Source organism: Rattus norvegicus, chromosome 1, assembly GCF_021556685.1.
Source record: "Rattus norvegicus strain SHRSP/BbbUtx chromosome 1, alternate assembly SHRSP_T2T, whole genome shotgun sequence".
Classification (NCBI taxonomy): Eukaryota; Metazoa; Chordata; class Mammalia; order Rodentia; family Muridae; genus Rattus; species Rattus norvegicus.
The window spans coordinates 98,495,193-98,521,427 of NC_141534.1; the positions used below are offsets into that span (position 1 = coordinate 98,495,193).

General features: G+C 52.1%; 1 protein-coding gene across 3 annotated transcripts in view; it reads right to left on the bottom strand.

Moving 5' to 3' along the window:
* Positions 1-1,553: 1,553 nt before the first annotated feature.
* Chst8 (carbohydrate sulfotransferase 8) overlaps positions 1,554-26,235 on the bottom strand; it is a 141,561-nt gene continuing 116,879 nt past the window's right edge. For all 3 annotated transcript variants that reach the window (NM_001107504.2, XM_087555176.1, XM_087555177.1), the window contains 2 exon segments: positions 1,554-3,034; positions 3,442-3,479. In NM_001107504.2, coding sequence (NP_001100974.1) covers positions 1,949-3,034; positions 3,442-3,479 — 1,124 coding nt within the window. In that variant the 3' untranslated portion in view covers positions 1,554-1,948.

Sequence of the window (26,235 nt, forward strand, 5' to 3'; positions counted from 1 at the left end):
AGCTGGGTGGGACTCTAGGTGTCTTTCTGCTGAGCAGAGGCTACTTGATGCCCTGCCCCAGCCTCTGCCAAATATACCCACAACCAGGAAGACTTTCTGTGCATTGTGAATTCAGTTTCGCTTGTGCCTGCTATTTCTGGGCCACAGTTAGCCAGACCTCGCTAGCTTTCTCTAACATGGGTCTGCCTAGAGCTGGTTGTGGCTCAGGTCAGGGTGACCTTCTTGGCTTTCTGAGCCTCTGGACATCTGCCTTCAATGAGTCTCCTAAGTCCCGCAGGCTGTGACTAGTCTCCTCCCCGTCCCTCTGGGTCCTTCCCTATCAGATAGTCACTTCCAGTTGAACCAGAGGGTAGCCTCGCCCTTCGCTCAGGGCTCTAAGACAGAAGGGTGCCTGGGTTACTTGTTCCAATCCTGGAAGATTCCAGAGTCGACTACAGTGGAGGCAAAATGGAGGCGGACTAGCTGCAGCTGCAGCGAGTGTGGGCCCAGCTGGATTCCAGCACCAACTTCTGCCCTGGGGACCTGGCGCTGTCTCTCCTAAGGGACCCAACATCAGCTTCCTCACCAGTGGTGACAGCTGTAGGAACAGTCTCCCAGGAGGACCTAGGTATATCTGCCCCACAAATGGACCCAAAAAGGCAGGCAGAGGTTCTAGGCAATCCTAGGGAGACAGGCAAAAGGATATCTGCTCCTAATACAAAGTGCTTTCCTCTCCTTGTAGACACACAGTCCACACAGCCCACTAGTCACACCCATACTGTAAGCATACTTCCACTGGGACCTTTCCAGTGTCGCTCAGGCTCGTGACAATCTCAGAATCCGTTATGGCACCGAACTGTACTTCCCCTCCCCCAAAGCCGGTTCCTCAAGGGTGAGGAATCTGTCAGCCTTGAGGTGTTTGGTCAGGTGAGTAGATAAGACTGAGGGTCACACTTAAGTCAGGGATGTACTGGCTATAGCTTTAGCCAGCTCGGGGTAGATGTCTAGGAAGTTGAGGAAGACATCGCTCCCCACGGTGAGAATCAGGGAAACCGACTGCGCTGCTCAGTGCCTTGTGGGGCCCCAGGAGCAGTCTTCATGGACACCTGACAGGGAGCTTGCCCCTGTTCTGACAGTCCTCAGAGGACCTGCTGCAAGGTGAGATACAAGGGGCTCCACTCCCTCCGTGGGGACAGGCCTATAGATCTTTTCTCTCGGAGACTCAGCTTTAGCGGGACCCACAGGTGGTCTGGAAAGAGAAAGAACTCAAACAAACAAGCCGGAAACACACAGCAAGATCCAGTTTCAACAAAACAAAAGCAGGCTCAGTGGTTAAGAGCGCAGAGTGCTCTAGCAGTTGAGCTCCTACTGGGAAGTTCTCAGCTGCTGGTCACTCCAGCTTTGGGGGAATCTGACCCCTCCAGTCTCCACAGACACCTGTGCTCGTGCCCACATACTCACACATAAGTAATAGTTAAATAAATCTTTTACAAAATATCTAAGACTCTCCAAAGCATAGGGCAAGGTCCTTCCCTATGAACTTACAGCAAGACCCGGAGTAGACTGAAAACCACTGCTCTGAAAACCATGTGCTTTATTCAGACCTCCCCCTGGGTCATAGAAAAGCAGCAAACCACGCGGTTTGTTTGGTACAAGGCAAAGGACAGGGGGATGTTGGACATCCCTTACCGCTGGGGCCCTCTTCTGGGCCTCAGGCTTCCCTGGTCAGCATAACTCAGCTGAGTTCTTAGAGCATCCATCTGAGCACTGAGTAGCAAGCTCAGCCAACCCAATGAGGAAACGGGTGTGGGACAAGGGTCACGGTCCATTGTCTGGGCCTCTGTGGCCCACCTAGGCCCACAGCCACAAGGCCTCACATCCTCAGATCCCTGTAGTAGAACTGGCCTGCCAATGCACAGCCGAGTGGGCATGACCTTCAGACCCCGCCCCTGACCAGCAGGCCCCGCCCTCAGTACAGGTCCGAGAAAGGCTTCGAGTAGTTGAACATCAGGTAATCCATGTAGTAGAAGTCATAGGTTCGCTGTCGCTGCAGCGAGGAGAGCTGAGCGAAGTACTGATGGGTGATTCTCGATGTGGTCCGCGCCTCCTCGGAGTGCCTGTCCTTGAACCTCGGGAATGTCAGGTTCCCTGGCGCATGGATGAGACGCAGGAAGAAGTTGGCGTCGTCCTCCATGCTCTCGAACTTGCCCACGAAGTCATAGTCGATGAGGCAGGGGCTGCACAGACGGCTAACATGGTCCCAGTGGATGTCCATGCCCACGGGCCGGTGGACATCCAGTAGGTACTGGACGAACTCGGGGAACTGCACACCAGAGCCAGTCCGCAGTGCCTCCCGCGAGGCGTTGGCGCGGTACCGGGCCAGGATAGCCTTACCAAACACAGGATGATAGTAGCTGTTGGGATGCTCAAACTTGTCTCGGAAAGCAGAGACCAGCCGCTCAAAGGGTTCCCGGACAAAGAGCATCTTGGTGTAGGTACTGAGCCGGTGCACGATGCCCTGCCGGTCGAAAGTATCCAGGCGCTTGAGGGCGCTGCCATAGTGGACCGTGTTGTGTTGGATATCCGCAGTGGATGAGGCTAACCCCGCCAGCACCATCAGCACCCGCTTCCAGTTGGAGCAGCCTGCCTTGGGAACCTCACAGTACAGCACGCGGTGGCGGTCCTCCACGAAGATGCGGGAGACATGGCGGGGAGTGACAGCTCTGCGGCTGCTGCTGGCCCTGTACTTGGCGCAGGCTTCTTGCATCACACGCTTGCGTTCCTGCTGGGTCTGGTGCAGGCTGAGCCAACGACTGTCCACGGTGCGGGGTCTCGGCTGGATAAAGGTTTCGGACGAGTTGTTGCCTCGCATGGTCCCTGCAGCTGGCATCTTTTTGATGAGCAGTCTCCGCCTGCGCTGCCGGAGTCGCAAAGGAGACCCCGCCGCCTTCGGGTGAGATCCAGGCTGGTCAGGCGCCTGCAGTTGGAGGCCTCTTGGGGACCCGCTGGGTGAATCTCGTGTGACCCTTTCTGTGGGTATCCTCAAGTGGCTATCCTAGGACAAGAAGAGAAGTGGCTAGGGTCCATACAAGACTGCAGAAATGTGGGACCTGAACGGCAAATATAATTTCTACCACAAGGTGGAGCAGTCCCCCCAGGAACCTCGGCTTGGCGCGATGGTGGGATGGGGCGGCGCATTGTTGGTGGCCTGCAGGCGGCGGGCACAGATTTACTGTGTTGGTTAGTTCAGTCCAAAGGAGTCATCTAACAGAGAAGGGAAATTCATGGAGCCAAAGCCCCAGGCTTTTTTCCCAAGGTCCCTGGAAAGGACCCAACACATTTTTCTTCCTATGAATGGATTCAGCATGAGTTCTGAATTGCCTTTCTCACCCTCTCCAACATCGTTTCCTGCTCCCCCTCCCCCGACCCCCACCTGTGATTTATGGGATTCTTGGAACTTACATGCTGGGGATGCTGGGGCCTGATGCTGAACTTTATACCTGGAAGGCAACGGAGGAGAGAGAAGAGTGCGTTACACAGTGGGAGCACTGAAGTACCACATACCCGCTCAGCCCAACAGTCAGGACCCTCTCAAGCCATCTCCACATGACTCTGTCATTAAGTCACAGAGTACCCTTTCAAAGCTCGTGTCCAGCCTTTCTCCATGCCTGTCACCACACCCTGATCCATACCTGACCAGCCCCATGGAAGACAGGCATTTCCATACTCCTGGGAGGTTCCCTTGCCTGGACATTCACAGTGTAACTTTGGCCTTCTTGGTATAGTCACGGGGATGATGTCCATTTCTGGCTCATCCTGGTGTCCCCCCAAAATGCGAGCAGAGCCAAGGCATGAACAAGTGCTGATTGGTGACTCGGGGAGAGACTTGTATGCTGCTGGCTGTGCTCTTTACTTTTTTGGTTGCTATGACAAAGTGTCTGATATGCATCAATTAAAGAAGAAATACCGAACTGGAGAAATGACTCAGTGGTTAAGAGCACTAGCTGCTCTTCTAGAGGTCCTGAGTTCAATTCTCAAAACCATCTATAATGAGATCTGGTGCTCTCTTCTGGCCTGTGGGCAGAATGCTGTACATAATAAATAAAAATCATTAAAAAAAACGTTATATAGAAGAAGAAGAAAAAAGGAGAAGGAGGAGGAGAAGAAGGAGAATGATTAGGGGAAGGGAAGGAAGAAGGGAAGGAAGAGGAGGAAGAGGAGGAGGAGGAAGAAGAAAAAGAAGAAGGAAGAAGAAGGAGGAGGAGGAGGAAGAGGAGGAGGAGGAAGAAGAGGAGGAGGAGGGGGAGGAGGAGGAGGAAGAAGAAAAAGAAGAAGGAAGGAGGAGGAGGGGGAGGAGGAGGAGGGGGAGGAGGAGGAGGAGGAAGAAGAAAAAGAAGAAGGAAGAAGAAGGAGGAGGAGGGGGAGGAGGAGGAGGAGGAAGAAGAAAAAGAAGAAGGAAGAAGAAGGAGGAGGAGGGGGAGGAGGAGGAGGAGGAGGAGGAGGAGGGGGAGGAGGGGGAGGGGGAGGAGGGGGAGGGGGAGGAGGGGGAGGAGGAGGAGGAGGGGGAGGAGGAGGAGGGGGAGGAGGAGGAGGAGGGGGAGGAGGAGGAGGAAGAGGAGGGGGAGGAGGAGGAGGGGGAGGAGGAGGAGGAGGAGGAGGAGGAGGAGGAGGGGGAGGAGGAGGGGGAAGAGGAGGAGGGGGAGGAGGAGGAGGAGGAGGGGGAGGAGGAGGGGGAGGGGGAGGAGGGGGAGGAGGAGGAGGAGGAGGAGGAATAATACTGAGAGACTGCCCAGCAGTTTAAGAGTCCTCGCTGCTCTCCCAGGGAACTGGGTTCAATTCCCAGTACCACATGATAACTGACACCCATCTGTAACTCCACTTGCAGAGACTCCAGTGCCCTCTTCTAGCCTCTGTGGGCACTACACACATGTGGACACACATGCAGCAAACACCCATACACAGAAAATTAAAATAATAACATTTTTCTTTTAAAAAGAGGAAAGACTTATTTAGGGCCACAGTTTTAGAGGGATCGGTCCATGGCTGCGTGGCCTCAGGTGCTTGGGTAGAGCATCATGGCGGTGGAAGCACGTGGTGGACGACAGTCCTTCACCTCACAGCTCACGAGGAAACTGAGAAAGCAAGATGGATCAGGGCCTGGGAGCAGATGCCTTCAAAGACCGACCTTCGGCGACTCTCTTCTTCAAGCTAGATCTCAGTCTAAAGTTCTCAGATCTTCCTAAACAGGGCCAAAAGCAGGGGACCAAGCCTCTAACACACGAACCTTGTACCAATGCTTTGATTGTTGTTGAGAAAAAATTTAAGATAGAAGCAAGATAAAAGGATTAATTTTATTTTTTAAAGATGTATTTATTTTATGTATATGAGTACACTGTAGCTGTCGTCAGACACACCAGAAGAGGGCATCAGATCCCATTACAGATGGTTGTGAGCCACCATGTGGTTGCTGGGAATTGAACTCAGGACCTCTGGAGGAGCAGACAGTGCTCTTAACCACTGAGCCACCTCTCCAGCCCTGAAAGGATTTATTTTTGTTTCATAATTCCATGGTGGTTGAGGCAAGATGACTTGGCTTCTATCTCTGGTTGGAAATTATCTGTTATGTCTCAGCCAACAAGAAAACAAAGGCTGGGTATAGCCCTCTAGCCAGTCCCTATAGCTTTGTATCTGCCATTTAGGCTATGTGCCCTAAAGGTTCTGCAGCGTTCTCAAACAGCGCCACCACATGGTGGCCAAGTATACAACCACCTGAGCGTGTGAAGGACATTTCACATTCAAGCTATAAGAAGCCTTTTGGTGGAACACTTCATATCCAAACCATTATGTCGGCCAAGTTCTAGAATGTTCTCTCTGCCCACCAGAGAGGTTCCAGAGGCGCTAGACAGGGGTCAGTCAGGGTAATGTGTTCTAGGAAAGTCAACCTTTGACCAGGCTAGGTAATTCTACCTTAAATCATTTGGTGTTTTGAGTGGTTGCTTGGGTAGGCAGATATTCTGTTGAGAGCTCTTCTACTTCAGATCTCACCTGTCCACTGAGATATCAGGGACTCTGTTCCTGGGTCCTGGAGTGGACATTTTGCACTCTGAGACTTTGCCGAAAGCTGGTTACAATCAGAGAAACATTCACCTCTCCCACAATCAGAGAGCCAGAGTGATGGCCAGCATGTTGGGACACTGTGCCCAGCCACACCTGACCAGTTCCTGGCTGAGAAGGGAAGGAATGGTTCTGGTGGGCCAGCGCTTCCCCTGTGAATCGAGCAGAGGCCAGTGGCTATATTAAGCTGAAGGGGGATATCCAGGTTGTCACTGACCCATATAGTGGATTTCTCTGTGGGATCCAGTTTCTTGGCTTCAGTGTTGTTCCCTTGATCTCATGGTGCCCTGTCTGAGGCTGTGCCCCACGTCTACTTCATTCATTAGCAACTGAGGAAGTCAACAAAGGCTTGGGATGGAAAACCCAGATGGCCTGAGCTTCCTGGAACTGTCACTGTGTGTGTGCACATATGTATAGTAAAGACATTTGTGTGTGAGCATACCTGTGGTGTTTTCCTTAACTGTTCTCTACCTATTTTTTTCAGGTGTATGTGTGTGTATGTGTATCTGGACGTGTGTGTGTGTGTGTGTGTGTGTGTGTGTGTGGTGTGCAAGCATACCTGTGGTGTTTTCCTTAACTATCTACTACCTAACTGTTTTTCAGGTTTTGTGTGTGTATTTATGTGTATCTGGATGAATGTGTGTGTATCTATGTGTGTGTATGTGTGTGTGTGTGTGTGGTTTTTCCTAACTGCTTTCTACCTTATTTCTTTCAGGTTTATGTGTGTGCATTCATGTGTGTCTGCAGGTTGTGTGTGTGTGTGTGCCTATGTGTTTGTGTGTGTGCATGTGTGGGTGGGGACCCAAGGTTGACAGATCTTCCTCTTTCGCTGGCTACCTTATTCACTCGGGTCTCTCACTCATTACTTCAGCTAGACTGGTGGACTAGTGAGCCCTTGGGATCCTACATCCCCGGCACTGCCAGGGCTGGCATTTTTACTTTGATACTTGTGAGCAGACAGTTCTTTTTTTTTTTTTTTTTTTGGTTCTTTTTTTTCGGAGCTGGGGACCGAACCCAGGGCCTTGCGCTTCCTAGGTAAGCGCTCTACCACTGAGCTAAATCCCCAGCCCCTGAGCAGACAGTTCTTATGCTCGTACCACAAACACCGAACTCATTAGTTCCTGAGACTCCACAGTCTTCTTTTCCAAGAAGGGGCCACCGTTTTATACCAGGCTGGCCTCACATCTACAATCTCCCTGCTGCTGGCTCTCTGCTACCACACATAGCTTCCGGAACCTTCTTCAACTCTCAAGTGAGGCTATGCATTAGGCACTTTCTCGTTGCCATGGCTTGAACACTCGACAGAAACAACTTGCGAGAGGAAGACTTTAGCTTGGTGTACAGTCTCAGAGATTTCAGTGCACTCCTACTGGGGAGGCGTGCGGTAGTCACGGTAACAGGAGCATCACGCAGACTCCTCCCACAGTAGCGGACAAGGAGCAGAACTAGACTCAAAGGTCTGCCCTAATGACCCACTTCTCCCTGCCAGGGCCCGCCTGAAAGCACCATGGACTTCAAACCATGCTACAAACCGGGGACCAAGTATTCAAAACATGAGCCCGTGGGAGCCATTTTGAATCCAAACCTTAACAGATGGAAGAAAAGGCAGACCTTGGGCACACCATCACTTTCTTCTGGTAATCTTGGATTGGGTACAAGTGATGCTCTTTTGGGATAAAGGATACACCTTCCTGGGTATTCACAAATCTGTGTGTATGTGAACACACACACACACACACACACACACACATGGAAAGCTTGTAAACAAGCCTTCTGGTCTCTTCCAAAGAGGCTGGGTGAGGGGGATCTCCATGCAGAAGTGGGGCGAGGGATGAGCGCCTGGCTTGGAGGTGAAGCCCCTGCCAGGTGTCCCCTCAGCCTGACTCTATTCCAGCCTCACCCGCGCCTGCCTCCCCAACCCATCCTCTCTGTCTTCAGCAAAAGCTTCCAGAGCTCATTTCTCTTTGGCGCGTGGGGTCCTCTCCTGCTGCCAACGATGACAGATCCCTTCACCAGAAGGGACCCGCTGCAGCCGCTCCGTTTCCCTCTCCACCACGGCGTTCCTTAATTATTTTCTTCTGGTGACGGCAGCTGGCTCTGCTAAATCACCTCTTCTCCACAGAGTCTCAGACACGGGGATTTACTCTGGTTGTCACTCCTGTCAACCTGTCAAGGTGTGATGGTACTTATTTATATTCCCTTTTCTGGAGCAAACCAGTCATGCTAAATTTGACCAGGAGGGGGGGCTGAAGAGCCACTGACAGAGGCTCCCCATCACTCAGTGAAGTGAGGCCACATCGGCTAGGGCTGTGGACCCTGTCCCCTTTCACCTGTGCAGAGGGGGCAGGAGGACCCTGTCTCGTGTATGCTGCCTCCAAGCCACTGGGAAGCTTCAACAGATGGCCATTCCTGGGGAATCAAGGGCACAGGATGAAGGGAAACTCCTTCCTGGACACAACCCAAAGACACATTTGCCCACCAAGCCAAGCTGGCTGCAACAGTCCACTTGGCAAAGAAATTTTATATTGCAATTAAAAACAGATAAAGGCACTGCTCTCATGTGGAGCCGAGAGTATGTCCAACGCTGTGCAATCTCAACCCTTAAACTCAGGGCAGTTCATTAGGTGACGATGACCCCGACTCCCACACGGCCACTTCTGAACAGACAGAACCATAAAGAAGGGAATGCAATTGACCCCCATCCCCTGCCCCCGCCTCCTGCACAGGCTCGTGCCAATGGTTCAGCTCCCGCCAAGAGAGTGAGTTTTCCATTTCTTGCTTAAATAAAGGTGGAAGCTCTGGGCAATCCAAAGCTAGACATCAGTGTATGAGGCTGGGTGGGGAATGTGCGTGCTCTCCAGGACCAGGAAGGGTCAGCTAACCATTGTTGACCCTCAGGTCTGGCATCAGTAGCATGGGGCTCATAAGAAGAGGGAGGCTACGGCTTCAGTACAGCTACCTCAAACCCAACCCAAGGCCCTAAGTAAACAGTCTAGATAAAAAATGAATCTTGTCAGACATAGTGCATAGTAATCCCAGTCCTCAGGAGGCTGAAGTTGGAGAAGCACTAGTCCAAGGTTGGCCTAGGCAATAAGTAGGTTCAAGCTCAGTCTGAATCAGTTTAGAAAAACCAGTGGCTGGGGACATGGCTCCGTGGGTAAAGTGTTTACTTAAGACTAAGCAGTGAGGGCTGGGGGCGTGGCTCAGTGGTAGAGCCCTGCTTAGAATCCCCCAGTGAGGGACTGGGGGCGTGGCTCAGTGGTGGAGCCCCTGCCTAGAATCCTTCTGTGAGGGGCTGGGGGTGTGGCTCAGTGGTAGAGCCCCTGCCTAGAATCCCCCAGTGAGGGGCTGGGGGCGTGGCTCAGTGGTAGGGTACTTGTCCTAGATTTCACCTCCAGGGAAAAAAGACAGCAAAGTGGGCCTGCTGGGCAGTATAAGTAGGGATCCCCAGGCCCTTCTTCCTTCCAAAGACACAGATGCTGCTGTGTATCTGCCTCCCACCCTCACCCAGGACAGGAGACCCTTAAGGTCAGCCACACCCGCTCTCTGTTCTCGGTATCTGGGTTACCTGCTTGCTACTCTCAGTACAACGTTAAAAATCTGTAAGGACACTTCAACCCTCAGCACAGCAGGAAACAAATAGTTACTTTCTCCTTCTGGAAAGATGACATTTGAAGAAGCACACACGACGTGAGAAGATTGAGCACCATGAGAAGAAACAAGGCACGAGTTATGGGGGCTGCCGAACGTGTACCGTGCAGTGAACTCTTCGTTGTCTGGAGTTTTTCTTCTCAGTTTTTGGCTGAAAACCTTTTCAGTTACCAGCTAAGGGGAAGCTAAAGCTAATGATAGGCAAGGCTCATCCTTCTGTCTTCTTTCCCTTCCTTCCTTCATTCCTTACTTTCTCCCTTTCTTCTTTTCTTCTTGGACTGAGGTTAAAACTCAGGGTTTCATGTATAAGTCCCTCACTGGGGGATTCTAGGCAGGGGCTCTACCACTGAGCCACGCCCCCAGCCTCTCACTGGGGGATTCTAGGCAGGGGCTGTACCACTGAGCCACGCCCCCAGCCCCTCACTGGGGGATTCTAGGCAGGGGCTCTACCACTGAGCCACGCCCCCAGCCCCTCACTGGGGGATTCTAGGCAGGGGCTCTACCACTGAGCCACGCCCCCAGCCCCTCACTGGGGGATTCTAGGCAGGGGCTCTACCACTGAGCCACGCCCCCAGCCCCTCACTGGGGGATTCTAGACAGGGGCTCCACCACTGAGCCACGCCCCCAGCCCTACAAAACCAGGTTTCTTCCACCTTTCCCTCTTTTTCTTCTTGTATTTTATTTTTGAAACAGTCTCCCTGTACAGCCCAGGCTGACCTCAAACCTGCAATCTTTCAGTCTCAGGCTTCCAGGTTCTGGGGTTGAAGGTGTGTAACAACATGCTTGGCTCTCACCCAGTTTCTTCACAATCCGGAGGGTCAAAGTCTGTGGCTGAGTTGGGGAAGGGCTTCACTTGCATGTGGGGATTCTGGGTAGAAGGACCTTATGTATGTGTTCCCTCTGCAGAGATAGGAGATCTACTGGGTTCCGTGCTGAAATCCCCACTCCCCAATGTTCAGGAAAAGCTGCAGAAGACAACCGGGTCCAGCTCTGTGGTCAGATGGTGCAGGCGTTTGGCACTAACGTCTAACAGAACCCAGAAAGGCCTGCAAGTGCTTCACATTGGCAGGAATGTCACATGTGAGGGTGACAGCTGCTCGGGCTATTCAACCCCAGTCCCAGGTCCTGGCACACAGTATTGAGAGGGTCCTGCCACTCTGGACTCTGTGGTCCACAGAGGGAAAGCCACTGCAAAGGAGTCAAAAACAGAAGGAAGGGGGTGGGAGAGAGCCAGGAGAGGCAGAGGACAGGTTCTAGGTCCAAGTTCACCCTCGAGTCTTGAATCTTCTGGCTAAAGATACCTCAAAGCAGTCCACACTGTCTCCTCACGTGCCTGTTCATACGGGGCTTCCCTGGTAAGTTTTTGGGGTTTGGATTGCTCCCCCAGACTTGGGCTTGTCTCCCTTTGTCTCACAGCTTGTACAGAGACCATGCTCACCACCCTGTCCCATCCCTCCCAGACTAGCAGTCACACTGGTGCCCTGGGTATCAGTGTTCAGTGTCTGCAACATGGTTTCCACCACTTCTTGATGAGAAGTGTGTACCTGACACATGCTCTGACAGGACCCAGTGCCACAGGGCAGGCCTTGTGTGTGACCAATGCTGAGCTGAGCTGAGGAGAGGCCAAAATCCTGGTGCAGGGAGGCAGGCTGAGAGTGGGAAGGTGCTCTGCCCACTGGGCTCAGAGACAGTGAGTGCCTGAGCAAGCAGCCAGGTACCATGCATATCACAGGACACATGGAAGGTTCCCGACTGAGGGGTTGTTGTCTTGGGTTCTGAAGAAAAAAAAAAAAACCACACTCAACAAGTAGTACATGCATGGAAAAGATAGAATGAGAAAGGGAAGGAGTGGGAGAGACATGGGTAAAGGAGAGAGAGATTTTAAGGAGTTCACTCGTGTCATGGCCGTTACACAGGGTATCCTGGAAGGCAGAGAGGAGGTGATATTATAGATCGAGTCAAATCTGTTTGGAGGCAGAATTCTCTCTTTGATAACGTGAATCTTTCTTTCCCCTCAAGAGCCTCAGTGGATTGGGTAAGGCCCACCCACACTACTAGTCAGTCCTTTGTCAGTCTTAGCATCTGAGGCTCTAAATGTTGATCACATCCACTGTGTACATTTACCACAAACAAGCAGATGAAGGTTGGCAGAGCTACGCTGGCTTCCTTTCCTAGATGGTGGCTGCTAGTGAGTATCTAGGAAAAATAATCAAAGCAGTTCTGGTCCCGTTGGAATGCTAGAGGTCAAGACCTGAAGTGGCTGGGGCTGGAGAGATGGTGGCTCAGTGGCTAAGAGCACTGGCTGCTCTTTCAGAGGACCCAGGTTTGGTTCCCAGCACCTACACTGTGTCTCACAACCATCTGCATCTCCAGTTCTAGGAGATATGGTGCTCTTCTGATCTCTGGGGGGTAGCAGACACTTGTAAAGTACACATACATGCACGCAGCCAAACCACTCAATATATATATAAAATACAATCATAAAATAAAATAAGAAATAAAGGTGTTGGCAGGGCTACATTTCCTGTCAAGTCTCTGGGAAGGATCCTTCCTGTCTCTTCCAGCTTCTGGCAGTTCCGGGGTGTTCCCTGGCTTTGGACCACGTAAATGTACTTTCTGTCTGTTGTCTTGCCGTGGCTGTCTTCCCCAAAGATCTCCCTTTACTTGATTATGCATGGGGAGAGCCTGTGTGGCCACAGTTATGAGCACTGGGGGTGGCGATGTCTGCTTTGGGGGAGGGCACACCATTCGATCTGAATCAGGAGAGATGTTTTTATGGGTCTGTCGAGTGCCCCAGGGCAGCGCAGGGAGCAGCCTAGATCTTGGCAATGGGGTGGGATGGAATCTTTGGATTCTTGGAGGACTGTGCTTTGTGTGTGTGTGTGTGTGTGTGTGTGTGTGTGTGTGACTTTGTCTTGTTTACCTTCCCAGACTGTGTTGGTACCAGATGTGGGGTGGGAGTTGGGTCTCTCCTTGCGGTGACTGTGGCTAGGGCTCTGACTAGATTCATGAACCCTTTCGGGGTATTTCTTCAGTGCGGTTCCATAGGAGTGGCAGGTGCCTGTCGGGTGGTCAGGTGGATAGGGGTGGCCAAGCTGAAGGATCTCCTACCACTCATGGCTTGAAGGCCGGGGGGGCCCTGCCTGCCCCTGACATTAGACACCCCAGCTGTCTGTCACCATCTGTGGCACATCAGGCTGGGGTCCTGTTCCCAGGCAGTGGCCTTGTTATGGACACACTTCCTGTGGTTCTCTTCCCTCCAGCCCAGGTCATTCTGACCTCTGCTGGCTCAGGGGTGAGGGTCGAATTGCCCTGGAGGATCTCTAAATGCCTCTCGGTGAGCGGGCGCCTGTACACGGGTCCCCGTTAATGTATGCAGATGAGATGCAAAGTGAAAGACCCAAGTGCTCAGCAATTAGAGAGCAGCCTGGGCTCTAGGCACCGGATTTGGATGAAAGAAACCTCACGGAAGGGCTTTAAATCCTCACGCGTGTTCACAGGAAAATTCAATTTACTAAATTGCTAGATTACAGGGCATCGCCTGGACTGGTCACAGTGCACACCCACATGGCTACACATGGGGGGTTCCAGCCAGGAGAGCCGTTCCCCATAGCTGTTCCTAGACCCCCGAAAGCTGGCTCTGAGGTTGGCACGTGCACTTTGTGGGAGGCGGGATTCAGACCAGTCATTCTCAGGTGACACGCTCAGCTGTCACTGTCCCTGCAGGGGCGCCTATTCTCCAACCTGGAGCCTTGGCTTCTCTGGGTTGGTGTCTTCTAGTTGTTCTGATCCTAAGTGAGTTAAGCCAGATGAGGGTTGGCCATGGTTCATTTTCTGGATACCCAAGACTCAGTAATGGACCAAGCACAGTTCATTTGGCTCACAGTCCTGAAAGCTGGAAGCCCAAGAGCATGGTCCAGCACTGGTGAGGGCCTCTCTGCGGTGTCAAAGCACAGCCGAGGACAGCACAGGGCAGGAGGGCTGGAGCTTGCAAATTCCTATCTCTCTTTTGCACCCCACCTCCTTTTCTCTTTGCAGCTCTAAGGTTTGAGCCCTGGGCCTCCCACAAACCTGGCAGGCCCTCTACTACGGAGCCATGCCCATGGCCTCTTGCTGGTGGATTCTACGAAAGTACTCTTACCTATGAGCTACGCTAAAGCTTGCCCCTTCTGTTCTTACTAAGACCCTAATCCTATCAAGGGATGGGGCTAGCCTCAGAACCTCATCTAACTCTAATTCCCTCCAAAGTACCAAGCGTCATGTGAATCTGGCGATTAAGTTGGAAAACACATGCATTTGGGGAGCACATGAACTCATAGCAGAGGTTACACTGATCCTCAAGTTTGGACTCATCCTGGGACACGGCTTAGAAGAGTTGTCTGGATATTTTGTTTTTATTTATGGGAGACAGGATCTGGCTGCATAGCCCAGGCTTAAACTCATGATCTTTCTGCTGCAGCCTCCTGAATGTTGGGATAACGGGTATGTGGCCCTAGGCATGGGTACCTGGGTACGAGTCATATAGTTTACTGAGGCAGCAGCGTATCAAAAAGGGAGACTGAGAGCAAGAAACTGTAAGGTGGGCGGGAGAGAGAGAGAGACAGGCTTGGTTGCCGTGTGACCTTGAATTCTCTAAGTCTCACTCATCTTGCAGGTGGCACAGGACATTTGGAGCCACCAGCTGGAGGCTGCCATCTCCTGGTATTTGGATGTCTTGGTCCCTTTCCCAGCAGCTATGTTCTTGGACACAGCTGCTGTAGTGGTGAGGGGTCTCTGGGCAGGTCAGTAGAGGAAGGAAGCAGGACTCGCCTGTCTCTGATGGATGGGTACTGGTCTGATGAATCTGGCCTCTTCCTGTTTTGTTTAGTAATTCCATTCCCTGCCTTTGTGATTAGGATTCTCTATTCAACTGGGTAGTTCCCTGTCAGCTCAGCCTGCACTATGAATTCCCTGGGAGCTGTCAAAGACAAGCCTGTGGAAGCTGTCTGTCAGTCAGCCTGCCAGCCGCTTGGCTAGTCTGTGAACCCAGCAGCTGCCCAACCCGACCCGCAAACAACAACCTGTCCATCACTTGGTGGAGGAAGGAAGCCCTAAACATGTCACTCTTTTGTATGCCCCGCCCATCTATCAGGAGAGGCCCTGAACTCCAGCTTCAAAGTGCTTCTTTGTTTAAAGCCTGGGGTGATTCCCACTGTGACTGGTGTGTGCGTGTGCCTGTGTATGTGCTGCTGTGATGAGATTTCACCCCATGTCTTACGGTCCAGTATACTATGCATGGGGAAGTGTCACAGTGTACATACATGTACTTTCCACACAGCAAGGTTTCTGCTATGTGATATGGCGTGTGCGGGGTTGGGGGAGCACTTGAGGTCGCATGCCTGCTGGTCTCAGAGTCTACATACACGGCTTAGCAGAAGACTTACCTGTCCTTCAGGTGCCCTTAAATTCAGGACAGGTAGGTGGTAGGTAGTGAATGGATGGAAAGCAAGCATGGACAAGCTTCACAACACCCATGAGCAGCACCCTGTGGCCCCCGGAGCTCCCATTTCTGTCTCCCATACTGGAAGCTCCTGCAGGGAGCTGGCCCTCGGGCCACCACAGCCGAACCATCCTGCTCTCCACCACCATGTGCTCCCCCACTCAACATGGACGAGTACCTAGACGGGCCTGGTTGTGTGCTGCCATTGCTGAAAGTGTCATAGCCAGGAAAGGGACGGTTTAGCACCAAACTCTATAGCCCAGTTAGGGACAGGCAGGGACCAGGGACTTCACATGTGCAGCCTACAAGGACTGGAGCCTGCAGTAGGCAAGGCCAGTTAGCTAAGGACACAAAGCGATGGCGGTTGGCGCCTGAGGTTGGCATTGCTGGCAGAGCTCAGCTGCTTTACCTCGAGAGAGCAAGGTTCACAGGCCGAAGGGAGCCAGGCAGCTCCCAGAGAGAAGGAGGAACACAGAGACTGAAGGGTGTTGAGAAAAGGCAGGGCTGAAAAGACTAGAAGGGTGTGGCAAGCAAGGGGCTTTACAGTCCTAAAAGCACCAGACTTTATCTCCCAGGGTTCAAGACCTGGGCTTGTTCTGAACTCAAGGACCGCCGTGAGATGAGGAGGACCTGAAGAGAGATCAGGAAGATCCATCTGTGACCAGGAGAGAGACCCCAGAGGCCTGGCCAAGACAATAGTAAAACCAAGGAAAGGCCAAGATGGATGCTTCAGCTTACCGGTGAGCCTCCTACCTGAGCAGTGGGCTGTGGGGGTGGAGGGGTCCTGACCTTGGAGCTGATTTGCAAAATGTAAATATTCCCACGAGGCAGATTTCATGCTGCTGCTCTGAACACAGAGCAAAGCCCTCCTTGGCTGGTAAAAGCTGCCTTCAGCTCAGCAGCAGGACCTGGGGGCTAGCCGAGATGGAGAGAGGCAGCTACTGGTCTCTCTCTGGCTTGAGTGTTAAGTTGGACTTTGGTGATTTTGCTGAAAGGGAACAAGTCCCAAGAGAGTGATTATGGCATTGCCTAGTGGAGAGGGGCAGGAGGGGAAGGAGAGGAGGAACTGGGGCTGCATAGACAGACATAAATGTTCTTCCCCATTTCTTGCTGGTGCTGTGTGTGCACATGTATGTGCACGTGTGTGCATGTATTTGTGCACGTGTGTGTGTGTGTGTGTGTGTGTGTGTGTGTGTGTGTGTAAAAAATTAGTGCTTACCATGACATCACATGCCTATCATCCTAGCACTTAAGAGATGGGGCAAGGGCACAGGAATTCAAGGCTAATCTTAGCTATGCAGTGGGCTCCAGGCCAGCTGAGGTTCTGTCTAAAACAACCAAACTTAAACACAACAGGGTGAGTGTACCTGCTCACAGGCCAGAGTGCCTGCGGATTGCCCTCCTCCCATCTCAGCGGGAAGGTGGTGAATTTGGTTTAAATAGTAGCGTGTCCCAAGGAATGAAAACATGAAGGAACTGGAGTCTGTGGGGCCTCCGTGGAGAGCCTCGTACTAGCATCAACTGGCCCTGCCCTGTGCTGACCACTCCAAGGACAAGCGTGGTCACCCTCTCCCTTACTGGCCTTTGGAGGCAGTCTGTGGGGCAGCCTCATTACTGTAGCGGCTTGACCGAAAGATAATGATCTTTCCAGCTTCAGCCGGCCTCTGGATGTGTCGCTCAGGCAGTGGCGTCAATTACTGAGCTGGCCTGTGGCTGTCAGACCTGTCACAGCTGCTCTCCGTGATACCCTGAAGAGCCACAAAAGCGAATCGGTCTTAGCGGATGCTTCTTTGGAGTGGGCATGTTGCTCACACTCTGTCCTGAGTGAGGCAGCTCGCCCCACCACCTCTCAGAAAAGAGGGTCACCTAAGGCCTGTCTTGGGGTTCAGGGGTGGCTGCTCGGATTCTTGGTGGCTGTGTACTGGTAATCAATGCTCACCCCTGATTCTATCCGGAGTCTTCCAGTCCTGACTCCAGCAGGTCGGGCAGGCAACTACATCGGCAGGGCCCTCCTACCATCCCATTCCACATTTGACCACAGGGACCTCTGTTCAGTGGAAGATTGGATTGCAAAGAAAGTCCAGGAGCTCCCTAGGCCACTCCCACAGGGGTGGGGTTGGGGTTGGGGGGCAGGAAGTCCAGGAGAGCTTGGCATGGGGTCTGAGTAGCTATAGTCCATATTTGGAAAGGAAATCTCCCAGGAAGGGCTTTCAATTGGAGTCAGGTACAGCGGAAGACTGGGACAAGAGTAACCCAGGAGGCTCCGGCCTGTATATAGGAGTGTAGGTAAGACCCCAGACTACAGATGGGAACCTTGGGCTACAATGGATGCCTGGAGAGACACCTCCCTTTTTCTATAATGGCCAGCCTTTGCCCTGCCTAGTCCAGATCCTGTACGCGCTCCCTCAGGGTTCTCTCCCTGGAGACCTCATGCAGCCTGTAAGAAGTAGGCTGAGCACATGGGCCCCAGAGCGTCCGTCTGACGCAATGAAGACAGTAACCTTCCCGGCACACTGAGTTCTCCACACACACCCCTCAAGCCCCATGCACAGTAGAGCCAAAAGAGCTGCCCGTTCCCAGGGCCCTGAGGGTTCCTGTGAGCCTGAGGAAGTGAAGGAGGGGTTTCTAAGGGCTACATATTCAAAGGTCATTCTTGGGGCACTTCAGAAGCAGCCTGATGTGAGTGAGGCCCAAAGGAGAGGGGAAAATGGATTCGGATTGACGTCATGGCGTGGATCGGGAATGAGAGGTCGTGAACTCTGGGGGAGAGGGGCGGAGGAGGGGGTGGTGCGGGGAAGGGGGTGGTGCGGGGGGAGGGGCAACGGTAGATTCCGTTGAATAATGGAGGGCTTAGTGGGTTGGGGCGAGCATGAGGAGGGTGAGGAGAGCTTCCAACCAATGGTCAGGTCCTCTCCAGAGTGAATTCTTTCAGGGACGAAGGAGCCCCTGGGGGTTGGGGGTTGGGGGTTGGGGGGAGGAAGAATGGTGTTGTGCTAGCCCAAACCCGAAGTGCAGATCTGACCATTGCCTGAGTGCAGGACTCTTTATAGGCAGTGGAGGCTGGGCGCTAATAGTGCCCATTAGCCAGTCTGGGGCTGAACACCTTGACTTGATTTCATGGTTTATTGACTTGAGTGTAGGGAGGGCCCGCACTCTGTAGCCCAGGGTAGTTTCAAACTTATGGGTCAGCCTCTTGAGGGCCGGGATCGCAGACATGAGCCACCGTGCCCATCTCCCACCTCATCGGTGGGAGGCAGCAGAGAAACAAGCTGCACCACGCAGCCTGGCGACACCCAACACCATCTTCACTTGTAACACCACACTCCTTAGCAATGACCCGGCACAAAAGCATTAGACGGTTATCCAGAATGTCCACCCTTGTCACGTGTACTTAGAATTTGTCAGCGTCCTCAGGAACCCCTCAGTGAAGATGCTCCCAGCTTTATCCCCAGTTCTACCAGGCAGGATGTGCAAGGGTTCCCGTGTTCCCCTGGGTTGGGAAACAGGGGACACTGAATATTCTGGACCAGATCATCCCTTCTTTGCCTTGAGTACCGAGGCTGGGCATTTAGACGTGGTCTGGCTCTGCAAATAGAACTTGGTCCTCACGTAATGACCGCCTGTGTGACTGGGGTCACTGTAGAAGGGCAGTTGAAGATATTCTGAGCTCTTCTCTGGCCTCCTTTGAAATCCAACCATCATGGCTGCTCAAAGATCGAGTGAGCTGATGACAGGCATAGAGGTGGTCCCTCCTGGATGTGTGTTTCTGGAGAAAGGAAGACCCCAGAGTAATTCACCAAGCAGATATTTGGGGCCCTTCTTTGTGGTCATGCCGCATGCCGCTCAAGGAAATCAAAGAGGTCAGGCTCGTGTCTTTGGCCTTCTGTGTGTGGAGCTGGTGGGTGGGCCATCCTCTCGAGAATTAATGACTTTCGAGCTCCCTTGCCCACTGAGGCAACTTCTGCAGGATTAAACGTCATTCCTTCTAATGACTTGATTTATATCCAAAGGTTTACTGCTCCAAACAAAATATTGGAACAATGGCAATAAATCACGACGATCCTTCCAGCTGCGACTAGCATGTCTGCGGTTTGTTTGGGAGCAGACTGGGGTGTGGAGGGTGGGAGTGGGAGATGCCGGGTAACTGTGCCTGGGAAGCAAGGTGAGCACAGTATACGGCTGGTGTCGGGTAGCAGCTAGCTTGGATGGGGCACCAGAGGGCTTCTGACGCCTGAGGCTTTGTGAAGAAAGGATTTCAGAGAAGGATTTACAGAAGCCAGAAATCCCCTGAGCTCCAAGGAGTAGCTTGGAGTGATGGATGGTTTTGATGATGGTCTTCCGAGCTTCCAGCCATATGCCCTGCTGTATCTGTAAGTGGAAGATGCAGAGATGGGCCGGCCTCGATGGCTCTGCGGGGATGAGCTCCCTAGAAGAATGGCAGGTGGCAGGCAGGGTGGCCCTAGGCTGGCTTCTGTCTCACATGATGGGCAGAAAGCGCTCCTTGAAATGAGGCCCCTGCGCTGCAGAGTGAGAGCTCCGAGGAGCTGAGGGCATCATCAAGTCCCACTTCATGACAGATCTGGATAGAACCCAGCCGGCTCCGGCCAGAAGTCTGGAAGAGCGTGCACCTCCTTGTGGGTAGAACTAATCCCGGTTCTGGCACCAAGATAGAGGGAAATTGGAAGGAGGACAATATAATATGGGGGTCCAGTTACAGGCCAAAACTGACTCTTCATGCACAGCAGAGCTGATAAATCTTGGGAAGACTCTCATGGCCTAGAATATCAAAGCAAAGGCAGGATGCCCATAAGAGGCCAGAGTCCGGATGACACAGGGGTGAGCGATCTGTTACAAGGCATGTGTGAAGTTATGATGGGACTCTGAAATGTCCCCCACAGGCTTGCGTTATTGTTGTTGTTGCTGTTGTTGTTATTGTTGTCCAGTCATGATGTTTTGCAGGCTTGAGGGAGGGAGGTTGTGGCTGATGTAGGCCACTAGGGAAAGGCCTCTGGATGTAATGTCCACCCTAGTTCTGACCCGCTTTCTCTGTTTTCCTGCTCGCCCAGGATGTGAAAGGACACTGCTTCACACTCCTGCCACCACAGGGGGAGTTGCTGTGCCCTGCCGTGCCTTCCCCTCCAGATCGAATGGAATCTCCTGGGAACGTGGACTCAAATCCACCTTTCCTCTCTGAAGTTGTTTCTGTCAAGGTTTCTTCACAAAATGCAATGGGGTGCTGGCCCTGGATCAGGGCGCACTTAACTGGGAGGTGCTGAGGAGCTCAGGTCTCCCATGTCAGACGCAATGAAGCATGGATGATGGGGAGGGGCACACGACAGCATGCTGACGGAAGGTGGGGTGGCAAAGATGGTGCATGGCGGTGCGTGCCACATGCGTGTGGGGGCGGGACAGTATGTGGATGGTGTGCTGATGGCAGTGGTAAGGGATGGAGGTGGACGGTGGGCGGTGGTCAGAGTTTTAAGAAAACGGTTTAAATTGGGTTCCCAGCAAGGGTGGGTGGCAGAAGGCCAGACAGCAAGCATCAGCACGGGGGTGGGAGGCTTGGACTGGGGGCGGGGGAGCATTGGTGTCTAACTATACGCTACAGGCAGGCGCTGGTCTCATTTTTTTTTCTTTTTTTCGGAGCTGGGGACCGAACCCAGGGCCTTGCGCTTGCTAGGCAAGTGCTCTACCACTGAGCTAAATCCCCAACCCCTGTTGGTCTCATTTTACTGGCTGGCGGGTACTGGCTGTGGTGTCCCATAGAATTAAATACAGGAAGCTTGGGGACTCTGACCTTTCTAGCCTCCAGGATGCTCAGGGCAAGATATGGAACCACAAGTCCCCCCACTGACCTGTGTGAACCTTCAATATAGAACCCTGGCTCCTGGGAAAGACGTTGCTATCCTTTTTTCTTCTGCAAACACCCCCCAATGTCAAACTACAACACCTCCATCCATCTTTGATTAAAACAGGTAGAAAAAGGAGAAGGGCTGTTTGCTTTATAAAGCCTGGCGAGTTTTGATAATGAAACCTTCCGAACGTCAAGTTCGGAAAACCTCCCTAATTCCAGGCAGATAAGGGATAATGGTAACGTATTTCAACTTCAAAAGCAAAAATAACCTTTTATCACCGAATTTAACAATGTTGCTGGCGAAATATGTTAGGAGAATGTAAAATGCTATTTAAATGATAAAATGCGCTGTCTTGGACGGGCAAGGATTTTAATTGCTACAATCAGAGTCCAAACACACTTCCTTGCCGGGCCTGACAGACGCAGCTAATGACAGGGTGTCCATAACGGAACGACAGCGAGGAAAAGGGTCATTCTTGGCTTCTGTCCTCTCCCGGGGGAACTATCCAGCTCGACAGCTGTCTGGGCTCGGCCGCACTCATCAACATCGGTGCCTTGTGAAGTAGGACTCGCCTCAGATATTAATATTAATCAGCTATCACATTAATATTAATCAGTTAATATATACTTCCCATGACAACAAGAGATAAAGGAAGCTTATTAGGTGGCGGATCAGAGAATACAGAACACCTAAGTGGATCTCCTTAGGATGCACAGCATTAAAAACAACAACAACAACAACAAAAAAAAAGGGCTGGAGAGATGGCTCAGTGGTTAGAGCACCGACTGCTCTTCCTGAGGTCCTGAGTTCAAATCCCAGCAACCACATGGTGGCTCACAACCATCTGTAATGAGATCTGATGCCCTCTTCTGGTGTGTCTGAAGGCAGCTACAGTGTACTCATACAATAAAATAAAATCTTAAAAAATAAATTAAAAAAAAAACCAAACAAACAAACAAAAAAACCCCGCTAACCCCCTTAGGCCTGTTTCCTCTGCAGGAGATGGAAGTGAAGCAACACACACGCCAAGTCCCCGTGGAGGGGAGTTCTTTCCCACCCAGCCAGCAGTGGGCAGGTTGGAGGGACTGTGGATAGCATGGATGGGCCCACACATCCCTTCCTCCTGGGGCTCAGGTGGCCTCTGCAAAGTTGCCCATTCAAGCCCTGGGTAAGGAGGTGACAGGGTGAGCAGGCACAGAAAAACCAGGCAGGGACGCTTCACTACCCACAGTACAGCACTATGCTCCTGCCTCCACTCACCATCCTCGGCCTTGGTGGAGGGGAACACCAATTCTGTAGTTACTCTTTTGGGACACAGGGTAGGGACACTAGCTTTGCTGACAGCTTGGTTTTGCAGTCCCCATTTGCACGGTGCTGAGTGCCTTATTTTGTGCCTTATTTTGTCCTCTTCGACAGCCTGGTGGGCTGCAGAGCTGAGGTCCAGACTACACATCACTTGGTGTCTTGGGTTTAGCCATTAGCCACCATTATCTGTCAGCGCCCAGGGAAGGAAGAGTGGCTTGGCCACAGGGAGGGTCAAGTAGGAATCAGGGGGACAGAAGGGGGCCAATGTAGTAGGTCTCTCAACATAACCCCCAAGTCACACTGTCAGAATGAGCTCAGGGTCTTGCCGTGGACAGCCCACACTGGGATCCCCGAGGGAGACCATGTTGCTAGGCAGGGGGCAGGGCGTGGGGGGATTATCTACCTGCCTGCTGGCTTGCGGATTGCTTCTGCAGGCAAATGCACATCTGCACAATTAACATTTTAAGCACTAATTATTTTACTTGGGCGTCGAAGTCTGAGGATCCTTCAATTTCAGTTTAATTGGAGAAAAATGGTCATTAGTTATTGAACAGCAGGAGGGAGGCTCCACGTTTCCTCAACACGGAGGGGCAGAGCTACACGGGAGTGGGAGCAGATGGGGTCGGCTACAGCAGCTGCTCAGCTGGGTACGGTGAGGGTGTGGTGGGTGGGGCAGGAGGACCCTGGGCACCCTGCCCCAACACCGTCCGTCCCTAACATCTGCTGGGAAGGCTTGCTGGCGAAGTTAATGATTTGCCATTTTGTTCCATTTTTCAGTAACACAAACGGGAAAAAAAACGCAAAAGGAAATGGGATTCCTTATTAAGGAGACCTCCTGGCTTCATCGCAGCCCCCTTGGACTTGATAGTAATCTGAGCTCATAATGAAATCCTCAGGCACTTCCCATCCAGCCGGTGGGGCCAGCAGCGGGTTGTATGAGAGACACAGGTGCCCGCCTGGTGGAAGGGCTCTACCTATGGGACATCTAATGTCCCTGTGCTTTAGCCACTGTCCTCCAGTGCCTCTCCCCTGTCTTGAGTCATAGGGTCTCCTGGGAGAACCCCTCAGGCCTTGGTGATCATAGTTATGAAACATTTTGACTTTGGCCAACTTTGTTCCTATTTAGAGAGACTCAAGCCTGGGCCCCCGACGCTGATGATAAGGTGGCCCCCAGGAGCCTGGCTGATAGTAGGTGTGGGGAGGTAACTGTCTCTTTTGATAGCCTTCAGGATGTCCTGGCCTGCAGCCTGAGGAAGAAAGAGCAGAGCTGGGTGCCTGGGACACAGGGAGGGACTCCCTGTGGCTGGCTCCTCCTTGGGTCTAGACCATGTGGTCCCGGAGAAGGGTTTGGCCCAATGAGAGAAGAGCAGAAAAGTCTGTCTCAGTGCACACTCTTGCTGGGAAAGGGAATTTTGAGCCCCAAAGGAACTGAGTTCAGCTATGAACTATCAGGGCAAGAGGTGGGCCGTACCCAAGAACACATTACCCCATTCCTAGAGGTTTTCCCTTAGCCACACTCTAACGTGATTCCTGCGATCCCATCCTCCTACCCCTCCTCAATTCTTTCAAGTTTCCAGATCCTTCCTTGTTAAAGAGAGTCCCTGCTTTCTCAGAGCCCCCTCAGGGCAAAGCCCTCCGGCTCATCTTTGAGCATCTTGGCCCCCCAACCTCTCCATCTTGCTGGACGGCCCTCTCAGTGCCCCATCTTTATTTACAGAGACTTTGTTTCTCGTACACTCGGGTCCTGCAAGATCATGGGCAGGTTAGAGGGCTTCTCCATTTTTTTTTTTTTTTTTGTTCCATTTTCTGCAACAGAGTCTGTTGCGAGGCAACGGCACGCAGGAGGGAAAGGGACACTTCCACAGCCTGCAGCAAAACTCAACCCTCGTGTGCTGTGAAAGCAACTTCAAAGCTCCCAAGACTCCCTCAGAAGGGTTTTCAGCAAGAAATATTTCATTTATGCAAGAGAAAACATATAATATATAATATTGACACTATGAAGAATAACAGCCGAGGTGGGGATGTAGCTCAGTGGTTGAGCGCTGGTCCAGCATGCAGGAGGCCTGGGCTCCATGCCCAGCATGCCGGATGGAGAGATAACCACGGCAACGCAAACACCCAGGTAGTAGAAGACGTTAAAGTCTACCGATGTCTCTAAAGTTCCTTCCGTTCCTCTAGGAAGGACACCTCTCCTACACCTGCTGGGAGCACCACCCTCCCTTTTATTTTCCTTGAGACAGGTCTCATACAGACCAGGACGCTGCCTTCACACTCCCTGTATAGCTGAGGATGACCTTGGACTTGATCCTCCTGTTTCTCCTTCCTGAGTGCTTGGATTACAGGGGACACCAACATGCCAGGTGTGTGTGGGTGCTTAGGGATTGAACCCAGAGTTTCGTGTATGCTAGGCAATCACCCCAGCAGCCGAGCTACACCCCCAGCCCCTGTTCCTTGCTTGCTTTCTTCTTTATTTTTATTTTTATTTTTATTTAATTTTATTCTTTTTTAAAGGTTTATTTATTTATTATATACATTGTAGCTATCTTCAGACACACTAGAAGAGGGCATTGGATCCCATTACAGATGGTTGTGAGCCACCATGTGGTTGCTGGGATTTGAACTCAGGACCTCTGGAAGAGCAGTTGGTGCTCTTAACCACTGAGCCATCTTCCAGCCCCCTTGCTTGCTTTCTGAGCGTGCTTTTTCCATATCGTATTTCTAATCTTCTTATTCTTTCTTATGTGGGAACCTTAGAATCGGAACCAGTAGAAATATTTACACCACAGAAATTGGTAAACGCCACAAACAGCGGCCTTCCTTTTCTTCCCTCAAACCCAACCCACAGAAAGTGTCTACCGGCGTGGGAACAGTGTTAGTCCATTTCCAGGATGAAGAGTCACCTTCCAGAAGAGGAGGCTGCTATCCAGCCAAGGGGGTCAAGTCTGTGATTAAGGACACAGCTGTGCTGAGCCCCTCAGCATCTAGTGGATGTCCTAGTGGTGGGGGATGGGCACGCACACCCCCGCCCCCTGCTAAAACCTGTCTGGAGGAAGCTCCTGAAGCTTTCAGTAGAATAAGTTATAGCTGGGTCCAGATTGGAAGTGACCCCACAAATCTGCCCGCCCCCTCATTTTTTATTCGATGGCTTGCGGTATTTACAGACCATTCCTTGGGCGTCAAACACATGCTTACCAGAACTCTTCCTACCCTGAAATTATTTATGACTTGGCGTTCAGGGTGGAAAAGCAATTTTCTCAAAATGTCTGATGTCATGATATATAGCCCCTTTGACATGCATGTGCCCAAATGGATGGCTGTGCAGGCCTGACTCTCAGTGGCTAGGACCCTGAATCAAAAATGGAGAGTGAATGTGGCCTCAGTGGACGCAGCCAAAGAAAACGCTCGGAGCATCTGATGGGAGAGATGGTGAAACGCACCAGTCATTTGGTGGGATTGTTTTCTCGAGGTCTTTTGTTATGTGATGATGCTGGAGTAACTGATGTTTACGGTCCTGGCTCATGGAGCCCACCTACGCCTCCTCCCACCTGAACCTCACCAGGGCCACACTGCCTGGGTCCCCGAGCGCTGTGACGCCAAGCTGAAAGGAATCCAACATGATAGTTTCTCCACACAAGTAAGAACGCCTTGCCTGTAAAAGTAAACCGACTGCCAAGATGCTAGCCAGGCTGAGGCTCTCACTGGCAAAGAAGCAGAGCCCAGCACGAAAGAGAACCTGTCACTGACGTGAATTCTCATACAGGGCAAACTAATTTCTGGTGGTGGGATCGGATCAGTGGCTACCCTGACGTTGGAAGTGGGGATCTGGGTGAGCCGGGACGAGGAGTGGTATCC